Source organism: Alligator mississippiensis, chromosome 1 (assembly GCF_030867095.1).
Source record: "Alligator mississippiensis isolate rAllMis1 chromosome 1, rAllMis1, whole genome shotgun sequence".
Classification (NCBI taxonomy): domain Eukaryota; kingdom Metazoa; phylum Chordata; order Crocodylia; family Alligatoridae; genus Alligator; species Alligator mississippiensis.
Genome location: NC_081824.1, coordinates 315,282,703 through 315,295,005, shown reverse-complemented (window position 1 = coordinate 315,295,005; position 12,303 = coordinate 315,282,703). Strand labels below are relative to the sequence as shown.

Genomic DNA, 12,303 nt, shown 5'->3' with positions numbered 1-12,303 from the left:
ACTCCCAGGTGCTTCCCCAGTGCACCAGGCTTGCAGACACCCCCTAGTAGACATTAAAACCCATCAGAATGATAGTGACCTCTCACCTCTGCCTCAGACATTGAAATGCTCATGACAATATGAACAAGCATATTGAATACTCAGTTTAGAAAATAAGCTGAGCATGAATGATGTTTAGCATTCCATGTGTTAACTAGCCTTGCAAGCCTCCTAGGGAGGTATGTTCCCCTGTTGATCATGTTAAACAGTGCAAAAGTGGTCCTGTGTTTTAAGAAGAATAGAAGTTCTTCCTCCTTGCATGCAGAGACTATTTCCATAGAGATCTGGATTAGGGAAGTCTAGCCACATTAGCAGCCTGCAAATCAAGGGATTGGATTACCAAAAAGTGAATTAGCTAGACATTTGGAGTGATTACTTTTACCATTATCCAGTAAAAGCTGTGTTAACTGGCATCTTACTAACTAGAATACTCTATTAACTGCAATTTTCACTATCCCCCAGTACAAATCCTCACTTCAGTAACTGGAATCTTTGCCAAGTCTGTGCAGCATGCGCATCAAGTATTTCTGTTGTTTATCTTAGTTAGGGATCTGCGCAAGGCAGGGCAGGCTACTGCTGCAGGCTGGGGCCGAGGCAGCGCTGGGCTCTTCCCATTGGCAGCGGCTGCATTGTGCTCCTGTCTTCCTTGATAAGTATAACTCTCAGATAACTGGATTTTTTTAGATAACCAGCATGCCGCTTACCCCAGTCATGCTGGATAACAAAGCTTTTACTGTAGTACCAAAAAACAAACAAACAGAAAATAAAATTCTATCCCTATTCAAGATAAGCTGTCTCTAGGACTTGACTCCTTTTTGCTAACATTGCATGTTTAAAGTGCAGGAAAGAAAAGTCATCAATGTCACAACAGCAGATCTTGAAATGTTATGTCTAACCTTATAGACTAACTCAGTCAGAGAGGCTACAGCCTGCTTCATGAGCTACACAGCTCAGATCTGAGTAGGCTGTAGCCTCTCTAAATGCATTAGTCTATAAGGTTAGACATAACATTGTCACAATAGCAGATTTTTAAAAGTAGGCTGTAGCCTATAAAAAGCTCATGCCTCTCTGAACAAGTTAGTCTATGAGGTGCCTCCTTGCCCTGCCCTCTGCCTAACCTCAGACTAGGACAGTTAACTGTCTCTCTCATATACATCAGACAGCTTTTCAGCCTGGTCCTCAAGCAACTGCCTTCAACCCAAACAAGTATATATTTTTTCCTAAATTCAGAGGATTTATGTTTTCTTTCAACATGTCTACATCTGTTCTATTAGAAGAATTCCAGAAATTGTAGCTTTAGGGATGCTGGAAGTATATTTTATGTTCTAGTAGGACAAGAGAATAATTGGGAGCTCATCCTAAAGTTTTTAATGAATCACAAAAATTTGCTTTCACAGAATTCAGAGTATCCACAAGAAATTATTTAGGACAAATAATATCTGTAGAACAGCACAATTATATCTGCCTCCTAAGATCTTTCTGTCCTAATGGCAGAAGTACTAAGTCATCCAAGCTTTCTGCTATATAATGGGCAAGGTGCTGCTGCTCTGCAGCCAGTAAGTTTGTAGACAAATCTGTTTACAAACAGGAAACAGCAGATCCCGCAAGATCCACAATTACTGCTTCAACAGAATGAACATCTTATTGTGGTGAAAGAAGTATGCAATCCTTAATTTCCACTGTTGGCAGGTACAACAAGTCAAGATCTACAGATCTACCTGTTTTGGAAAGCAAGTGTCCCATTCAGTAACGTTGGCCAGACTGATAGGGCTGTCTTTCCTGAATCCAAAACACTTTGTTTCTTCCCAACCCCCCTGCCGCCCCCGTCCATTCTATCATTTTTCAGTACTTTTCATAAGGAGGATTAGTAGAATTTATAGTAAAAGACAATGGAATAGTTTTTACCTAACTTTCTTTGACTACTGTATGCTATAAAGTATCCCACTTAGTTTCTTATCTTTTTTAAAACAGGGCTGTCAAACTCCTCTGGCTCCGTGGGCCAGACGAGTGGTGCAGGACCAGCCCATGAGCTCAGTGAATGGTGTGGAGCCGAGACCAGGCCCACAGACCGCACCACCACCTTTTTCCTGCATGATGGATCCAGGACTGTACTGCCTGTAGGGCTGGTCCAGGACCAGCACGACATGGGCATCTGCTCCAGGGACCTGGCAGGAAGAAGTCCAGCATCCTGGGTACTGCCATGGGAATAGGCCATGGTACTGGGCTTGTTTTCATGGTGTTGCTGGGGTTCCAGCATTGTGTCTGTTGCCTAGGCACATGACTGCCACAGGAAAGTTGCCCATCACAGCCAGGGTCAGGAAAATGTCTGTGGGCTGGATGACCAGGCTGCAGGCCATGTTTGACACCCCTGAATTAAATGATGTTTAAAACATTTTGTGGCATATAAAACCAAAACTGAATATTCCAAACAGAGATTATTTTTATTAAACTTGTACATTGTATTTCAAGTTATTCTCACTGCCCTAATGTTTGCAGGAGTGGCTAAGACTAATATACTAATATCTTCTTTAAAAAAGTACAGTTAGATTCATTTTTATATTAGGGAAGACAACCCTAGATAAGCATTTGGGGAAAATTAGCTACTCATAATGTTCATGTATTCCAGATAGGTATGGTTCTAGCTTCCATCGGTTGTGTTTTCTGATCTGTTGGACACCTTCTATGGCATTCTTTCCTTATGAAAAGTTAATTTTTTACCGTTGGGTAACTGTATTAACCTTTTGCTTACAGAAAGTGACAGCTGACAGTGGCCTTGCTGACTGAACAGAATGGTTGAAAAGTAGGAGCCAGGCTCACAGGGCATTTTAAATCTGTCTTTTATTCCCTATTGAGCACATGGCCGCCTGATTCATTAGCTCTCTGTGGGCCGTCATGTTGCTTTCTAATCTAAATTTTTATTTAATCAGTGGCACTAGGAATTTGACTGGCTGTGCTACTATTTAAATAAAATGTATATGAAAATGACTTATGTACTTGTGGGGAGTTGAATCTGGCAGTTGAAGCAGAAAAAGAGAGTTGAAGATTATAGCCCCCACAAAGTATGTGGATCTTTGCACTCTACAATTGGCCAACATCTATGCTGCATTAATAGAAGCATTAGGTGCAAGATACACATGAGAGGTGATAGTGCCTCTCTACTCAGCACTAGTTAGGCCTCATCTGGAGTACTGTGTGCAGTTCTGGGCTCCACATTTTAAAAAGGATGAGGAGAAGTTAGATAGGGTCCCAGAGGCAGGCAACAAAGATGATCAAGGGCTTGGAAGGTAAGTCATATGAGTAAAAGCTGAAGGAGTTAGGCATGTTTTGCTTGTAGAAAAGGTGCTTAAGAGGGGACATAATAACAGTCCTAAAATACTTGAAGGGCTGCCACAAAGAAAAGGTAAAGCACCTTTTCCCTTGCTGCAGAGGAAGATGTGGACCATTGGCTTGAATTGGGTATCTGGAAAACCTTTCACTGTTAGAACAGTGAGGCAGTGGAATAGACTGCCTAGGGAAGCTGTGGACTCTCCATTACTGAAAGTGTTCAAGAAGAGGTTGGGCATCCACTGGTCGGAGATAATCTGGGTATATCTATGCCTATGTTCTACTCTGGGTATTTCCCATGCTTCTGGGTGGGCTTTGCTGTTTGTCCCCATCTCCACCCCTCTTTTCTGCTAGATGTGTCAGGATGTTTTTAAGCCTTCCTCAGAGGCATTGCATCTTGGCTACAGCCAAGGCTGGGGACTAAAAGGGAGAGAACAGAGCTCACTCTTTTCATTAAAAGGACCAGATACACATCATTATTAATTATTATATTTCTATAAAAGGTAATTAATTATTAATTAGCCTACAAGCTAGAGTTGTCAATGCAAATGTAACACGGGGTAAGAGAATTCCTGCAGTGAGGAGCAATACAATGCAAGATCAACTGCAGATGGGAAGAAAAAATGTCATGTAGCCCATTTTTACAGATAGATTAGGTGATTTGACCATGGTCACACCATGATGAGGGTGGAAATTGAACTCAGATCCTCTGAAACAGGTTCACTATTGTAACAACTGCAAAACCATCCTTGTTTTCTAGAAACCCCATGATATTCCCATTATGCTACTCTGGTGCTGCAAATGGAATAGAAACTGCCAGCATCCTCACAGGCAGACATCTCCCAGTGTCCTGTGAATTTGCAGCAGAGGAATTCATCAAATTTTGATTCATACCAAGGATTATGAAATCATCTTCTTAGTCAAGTCCCACTAACAGTGTTTCTTTTCTTCATATTTGTTCTGTGGTTCAGTTCACTCCTTGACTTGGATCTCTTTTGTGAGTTCGTGCCTATTAGAATCTGTTTTTCAGCTAAACGTTTCCCCACAGGATCTTTTTAAAGGGGGACTATGTCCCGAATATTGACATGTTTTTAGACCGTATCTGCTTATTCAGAAACTGAACTATTGCTCATCTTGTTCAGCCTTTCTTCAGGTCAACATGCATCATTGTAAAAACACAATAGAATTAAATGCATTATGTTCCAAAGGGTAATTGATTAAATAGAATATGAAATATCTTTGTATAAGTGGGCAATTGAGGAGAAAGTTGCAAAATTATTAATAAGTTTATCTCTTGTAAAAGTCACTCTTTACCTTATTTTTTGGCTTAATTAATGTTAGACCAAAAGGAAAAATCAAGTGGTTTGTGAACAAACATTTGTGATGATTTTGAAACTGTGTGTATACAATTTCTATAAAAGAATTCATTGAAGAAACCAGGGTTGTAAGACCGGTTACATATCATGGGAAAATTAAAGTCTTTTTGATTCTGCCAGGGTAATCATTTTCTCCTCCCCCATTTCTCCTAAGCAAATATACTCTGGGTACTCTTCAGTGATAGTGTATATAAAGGATACCCTCTAAAAAGAGATTGGCAGCTTTAATTTGTTTGATGTGTGCAATCACAGTCCATGTTAAATTCAAAATGCTTGTCCAATCAAGGATTCAATATAGAAAAGAGGCAGTAAAAAGCATGCAGTATGCTGTAATAAAGAAATCTGTTGATTGAAAACAGTTTGTATATTTTGGAAATGATAGGGAATGTAATTGGTAAGAAAGAAAAGGATAGGGCTTCATAAATAATAGGAAATAGAGCATATTTTCCACTGATAATGCTAACTCAATTTAACAATATTCAGTTGCTGAATTTTCATGGTCAGTAAAATAAGCATGGTAGATTCTTTACTATTACTCTAAATTTCATTATTAATGGAATAAGTTCTTTATTTTAATGGTGGTTACTTTAATATGTTGAATTTGAGCTACAATGATTCATTTTCCATCCCTTAAGAATTGCAGGTGAAGATGACTACCAGAGCCTTCCCTAGATTCGCATCCAAGCATGACTTAAAACAAAGAGATATTTGAGTATCTTCATAATATTCTGAAGTTCATTTTTCTAGGGTAAAACATGAGAGAGAGTCTGCTGTGTCAACCTAACTCTAGCACATCTTATACATTAATTTTTGTTTTGACCCAGTAATCATTAAAGTCCAAGACCTGTTAAACAACACACCTTCACTGTTGTCCTATCCTCTACTTTGCACTTCACTTGCAAGATCATTTTTATAATTAGGGAGTAGCAAATACACGGATAGACCTTTAACATATGGTTTATATCTATGAAGTCTTGCAATCCTGTCAAGCTTTACTGTAGAGTGAGATTTTGCAGAAGACCACAGTATCAGCCTATGCCTAACATTTATCAGGACTAATCCAGTGATCTTGTTTCTTATTTTGGACGCATATAAAATACATCTGTTAAAAACTATTATGGCATCAGTAGATTGTCTTAAATAGACACATATGTTGCAGCTATTTATGCAATAATTATTTTGGTACTTTAGAATGGGTATACCAATGAGAAGGAAATACTTGACAGTTAAAAACAAGGAAGTCTAGAATTGCATTACCAGTTTTGTTTATGGTAGGATGGATATGGTGTTATGCTCATCAACCATTAATTTAGTTTGTATTGTATTGAGGTATATGAGATTATCCAATATTTGGAAATAACTTTAAAAGTGTAGCACAATTTCATGTGTAAAAGCCAATTCGTCAAACTGGATTTGTAATCCAATTCAGAATTCTCTTTTCTGATCATAACAAATTAAGATCTGTGCAATGTTGGTAACTGTTAAAGTGTGGTTGTTGTTGGATTTCCCTTTTCTTCAAGCAATAACATAAGGTAAAAATTAACCATTTAAAAACGTCTTTAATACCAGTGACCTACAATATATGGGTTAGAGCTATTTCTAGGGTTAAGGTTATAATGGTTAAAGCTTTCTCTCTGGTCATTGAATGTGTGAATTTATAAAATATGGGAATTTATCAAATACAAACTATTGATCCAATTTCATCAACATGTACTTGAGTACTTTAAAAGAATATATACAAAATTTTGAGGTACTGCAGTTTTGATTAAAATATTTGTATGCAAACTTATGAAACATCTAAGTTCCTTCAGTCTTCTATTTGAGTGTCTATTGATTTTGAGCACAGCAGAGTGGTTAGGATTGTATACAAGTAAGTTAGTTCCTGAACTAGGGAATTTATATATTTAAAAAGTGTGGTTTTGACCAGGACTGATCAACTGAACCTTGTCTCCATCACACAAAAAATGGATCACGAGAAGAGCTTGTGATTCCTGATATTGATCGAGTTGTGCAAAACTATCAGGTTTTATGTATGCCCACAGATTTTCCCAATTTTTTTTTTCAAAATGGCATTTTCAGCAACAGTGTAACTGAAATGTTGCTGTTGAATGAGTTGCAAAATCTAGTATCAGCCTCAGCCACCTCAGACAGGGGTGGTACCAGTCACCATTTGCGCATCCTTAGAGAAGGTAACAATTTTTCCTTGAGATATTTAACTTGCTCCTACTTGTTTAGGGTGCATTGTTTCAAGATGCTAAAAACTGACTCCTGAAGTTGATGCATGGAGCTTCTTTTTTGTACTTCTGGGTGCTTCATATATCTGTGAACAGTGGTTCACACGTCATGAGGTAAAAATTTGAAAAATTACAAATTCCAGACATTCTGGGGGTTATCCAAAGATTGTTTTCTTTATAAGACTCCTCAAAGTATATAGACTTCAGAGAATACTTACTTTGGAAGGTAAGGCCATTTCTCAGTAAAAACTGAGTTTTCAGTTAAAATACACACACACACACACACACACACACGAAATAACTATGAAATATAAAACAATTTTTACTTGCATAATTTTGACATAGATTTTATAGCTGGAACACTGCTCTTGGCTGAGAGGGTTGTGTGATCCTGAAGTCAGTCCAAACAATTTCATAAAAGATGCAGTAAAATTCTATCCAAGGGATAATAATTTCTTTATAAATCAAAAGTAAATTCCAACTTGCACCCCTGCCCTCTGCTTACACCCCTGTGTATTATTGCCCATTTATCATAAGCCTCAACTCTAAACAATATACATATGCAAATACATTTTATATATATATATATAGAAAGAGAGAGAGAGAGAGAGAGATGCTTAAAAGCATCTAGTAAATATCCATTTCCCGTCCACTGACTCTTTCTGCATATCCTTGCTAAGCTAGAAAGTAGAAATCCTTCCTCTGTGCATTTTGATGTTAACAGTTTCTACTCCTAAATGATGGACAACAAGTTAACAACATAAAATGGGTGTTGACAGTTCTTGAAAATGAAATAATGTTTGATATAACCTCAAGTTTCTCTCTGAACTTTGACCAAACAATAGAAAACCTTAAAGAAGGGGAGCAGTGCTGTCAAGCACAGAATTACACGGGGAAAAAAAATTAATCTAAATAGTGAGGAAGAAGTCTAGGTTCTCTTGCATGATATTTAGCAGCAACGGTAAGAAGAGGGATGTTTCTTTCTTTGTGTAATGTGCAGTAGTTACAATAAACACAAGATTTCCAAATCTCAGAGGACTATCTTGACAGTTGCTTGATAACAGCTTTTTTCACTCCATAGTTTTGACAGTTTGTGTGTGTTGCCATATCTAGTGTAAACTAAAACATCACTGTCATTCTGTTTTTCTTTTTTATGTGGCTTCCTTTTTCTTTATTTTTTTTATCTTTAGGATAATGAAAAATGTGCCTTTTTCATTTGTAGACTAAAGTAAGATGAGATGTATACAGAGATCAGCATTTGAGTTTTAAATTATTCAAGTTGACAGCAGAGAACTGCTATAAATAATTTTTCATACTACTACTTTAAACGTGAAAGTGGGATGTTTAAGTTTTTACTTAACCTTTTGATGTATATCAGCTTGTACACTTGTGTGGATATGTGCAGTAGGAAAACAAATACAGTACCTAGAATATTTTCCAATTATCACCAAGTAATTTTATGTTCTTTGCGTTTTTTCCTTTACTAATAGAAAATCAACAGAACTATTAAGATTGAAATATATTAAGAGTTTTTCTGCCTGATGCTAATGTATTCTTTCTTCTTCCTTTTTATTTGTCCCAAAATATGCTGTTAGTTAATTTTAGGAATAACAGATCATTTAGAAAAACTCTAGGGTTAAAAATAGACTGTGTTTTGTTAAGTGAGGGATACTTGTTGGAAAAAGGCCAAAAGCTCTATCAACAGCTGTACTTTGTCCACTGCAGCCACTTCTCATCTATTTTGTCTTACCTCAGTCACTGAGATGTCCCTGAATGGACTTTATTTAACCTTTTGGGTTCCCTAGATATTTAAGGTTATTTTGTCATCACACCAAATTTGCTTTAGCGCAGCAGAGTGCCCAGTGTCGTCATCTGGCATGTTACAGACAAATTCCAATTACTTTTCTGCTTCAGGCTATTGTTAAACACTACAAGCTAGCTGACAGTAAAATTATAAATACAGGTGTTGTCACACTACACTGTAATCAGAATTTTAATTTGAATTTTCATTTGTAAAGCCTTTCTTACATGAAAATGGGAATAGAATTAGTTTTATTGACAGTAAAAAGACATTTTGAAAGCTTCCTAAATCATTACCTGTATTTAGTAGGGGGAAAAATTGTATATGTCCATGTAAAAAGAAGAGTTTTATTATCACATATTTACTCATTATATTTGGTGGTAAATAAAACTAGTAAGACGTGTTTGACAAATGATTGACGTAACTCAGTACATTTTCACTTCATCGGAACAATAGACAGACGTAAATATATATTTGCTTTTGTTTTGTTCTGCTATTACTAATGCAAGTCTGCGTTAAAATCTTCAAGCAAATTAAGTAAAGCCTGTTGAGTCTACAGGCAGTGCTAAACTTTTTATTTTGCAATTTTCTCTTCTTACATAGATTCATCATCCTTCACTTTTTCCCCCCTTCCTTTGCTTGTTGGTTGGAGTAGTTCCCCCTTCTTAAGACCCTTTTTTTTCCTTGAGGCATTTAGTGTCGTGTCTGCCAGATTTCAGTGATGAGCAGCGAATTGCTTTTAAAGTGGGCATTATGCCAGTTCAGCAGCACAATGGAAAACCAATCTTCCACCATTCTACTTTTGATGCTGTTATTGTAGCATTTTAGATAACTGCTGCCACAAAAAAAGATGTGCTCAATTGCTACCAGTTAGTCAAGTTAAATCCAGAGTAGCATTAAAATTACTCTGAAAACTGTTTGTCAGAGGTCATGTGCTGTCTATGGCTACATCGTATAGGATAGATGTTCTGTTCTGTGTGAAGGTTTTTTTTTTTTACATTATTATTACTGTGACTGACCAGCTCTCTAAATAGCCCTTCACTACCTGTTTACTTATTGTCTTCACCTCACTGTTGAAAATATGTGTCAAACAGAAATGTTGAAAAGTTTCTTTAAAGTGCTGGAAATAGCAGGGGAGTGAGTTGTTCAGGGTGCTAGAGTTTGTGCAGTGTGAAAGCAAAAAAAGGGGAGAGAGCAAGAGCATAATTCTCTGGTTTCTGTAGCAAGATTACTGTTTTCATCTTTTTATCTTCACTTTTCAACCACTGAGTTCACTTTTCTATTTTTTTAATAGCTCAAATGGAATTTATCCGCTTTCTCACTCTCTTCCCCTTCAGCTCCTCCTCCTCTTCCTCTTTCTTCCGCTGACTTTGCTTGTGAATGAAAGGGTCTGTTACTAGTACTGTAGGACAGATGGCAGCTGTGGATGAGGATTGTAACATTAGATGACTTTTTAAAATCAGTTCTTTTCTAATAAAATACAAACAGAGGGATTATTATAGGTGGTGAAAGTTAAGAAAGAAAGAATATTTTACTTACTGTTTCTGCTGAATTTTTTGGTGAATAATACCTGAAACATCTGAATAATTACTTTTGTGGTTATAGTATTGTAAAATGACAATATATTGTTATCATATATATGATCTACTTATGCTCTGATCATTTTTAACAGGGGACTCTTTCACTTCAATCACTAGGTGTAGATCCAAAACTGGTACTTAGGTGCCTCAATTCAACTTCTAATTGGGATAATCAGTGGGAGTTTAGGAGCCCATATACCTTTTTTGGTTTAAACCTAGATCATTTTCCTTTATAGTACAAAATTGCAAGTTACAAGATCTGGGTTCTGCTTGCCATTAACTTCCTGTAAAAATTTGAACAAATCGCCTAGATCTTAATTTTCAAACTTGCATAGTTTGATAATTCAAATTTAACCATGTAAATAATAGACATGATTTTTCAAACATGTTGAACATCCACAGCCATTGATGTCAGTGAACACTGAACATATTAAAAACATCGACTATTGAGGTAATTTATTTAGGTGACTGAATAAATCTAATTTTAGAGACATAAAGCTACCTTTAGTGACATACTTTTCAAAAAGAGGACCATAACGCCTTCTGGTTCTTTTTGTAAAATGAAAACATTACTTACCTCATAAGAGTGTTGTGGGAGTTAATTGAATATTTGTGAAGTAGTTAAAAAACCTCCAATAGATGGCAGTATGGAAGTACAAAGTGTTAATAGTTATTAGTTAGGTTTTCTCCATTTCTACTTGAAGTGAACATTCTCCTCTTATCTTGGCAAAGTTGTGACCAGTGCAGTTAAGATTTTGCTGTTCTTGCACCTGGCATTTAATAAATTCTTATGTCCTTGTAGTCGAGGAACTTATCTTGATAGTTTTGTAGGATTGCATGGTTGTTCCTTTTAACACTGTAACAACATAATTGGGCTCAGCTACAAACTGATTCTGTTAAGAATTATCTAATAGAACTATTTTCAATTTTTATACAAGGTGCATGCATTTTCCACGTAAAATAGCTCACATCAGTACCCTTTCCCATTTTTAAGGATGTTTTGTCTGATTTCTTAACAGTATCTCATCTTCATCTGGGAGGTACAAGTATGCAGAAGCTTAAGGAATTTCAGCTGTTTAATATAGGGTTACCATATTTCCAGTTTCAATAAAGAGGACACCTATGTGGGGAAGGGAGTATATGATTGTGGGGGGAGGAGAGATAAGTACATACCCTGCCCCTCACCTCCAAGCCATAGCCGCCGCCCCCCCTCTGCTGTTGACCCTCACTCCCGACCCACAGTAACTGGCCCCCCAGACCATGCTGGTGCCCCTCACTCCCAACCCGCAGCCCCCTGCCCCCCCAGCCCATGCAACTCCCTGCTGCCTTAGAAGCTCCCCCACCCCCTTCCCCACCTCCCTGCCCAGCTGCAGCCCCAGCACCAGCAGACATGCACATGCCCTCACTCACTCACCTGCCTGCAGCTGTCAGTGCTCATGTGCAGACCACATGACAGCCCTCCCCCTCCCCCCCCCCCAGCCTCAAGCAGCTCTTTGCTAGGGCAAGCTGGGAAGTACCGGGAAAGCAGAGGCAAAGCAAAATCCTGGACATTTGCTGATATTTTAAAAAACCACCTGGATGGAGATGGGAGGACCCAAAAAGAGGCTATGTCCAGGAATCCCTTCAATGTATGATAACACTAGCTTAATAATGCTGTGTTTATGGGGGGCTAAGTCAAATGGCAGTGAGAAAGATGAGCTTTGGATGAGTTCTTGAGCTGCTGTGACAATATATGTTGAATTCTTGAATCTGGACAGCTGTTAGTGTAACTTATTGAGAGCTGCCTAGAACAGGGGTGCAGTCAATTAGGCTGTAAACAAAAGGCAAAAGAGATATCTTGGAGTTTTTAAGGCCAGTTCTCAGTTTTGGAGGTTGCAGTCATATAGTTCCTCTGTTGTATAAAGAAAGTTTTGTCCAGGAACTTTTGGAATTTTGCCCTGCACAAATGG

The 12,303-nt window shown here is 37.7% G+C and overlaps 1 protein-coding gene and 1 long non-coding RNA gene across 7 annotated transcripts in view; one reads left to right on the top strand and one right to left on the bottom strand.

Moving 5' to 3' along the window:
* POLA1 (DNA polymerase alpha 1, catalytic subunit) overlaps positions 1–12,303 on the top strand; it is a 301,656-nt gene that overhangs the window by 277,795 nt on the left and 11,558 nt on the right. For 2 of the 6 annotated variants that reach the window (XM_059720834.1, XM_019495021.2), the window contains one exon: positions 2,011–4,855. The exons of the other annotated variants lie outside the window; for them this stretch is intronic. In XM_059720834.1, coding sequence (XP_059576817.1) covers positions 2,011–2,249 — 239 coding nt within the window. In that variant the 3' untranslated portion in view covers positions 2,250–4,855. Of the gene's footprint in view, positions 1–2,010; positions 4,856–12,303 lie in introns of those variants that run through there. 6 annotated transcript variants of the gene reach the window in all.
* The window catches only part of LOC109285006 (uncharacterized), an 8,564-nt gene continuing 3,538 nt past the window's right edge, over positions 7,278–12,303 (bottom strand). Inside the window, exons 1-2 of the long non-coding RNA XR_009459131.1 lie at positions 11,769–12,303; positions 7,278–11,210 (exon numbers count right to left, since the gene is read on the bottom strand). The exon at positions 11,769–12,303 is cut by the window's right edge and continues 3,538 nt beyond it. This is a non-coding gene — a long non-coding RNA (uncharacterized LOC109285006). The remainder of the gene's footprint in view (positions 11,211–11,768) is intronic.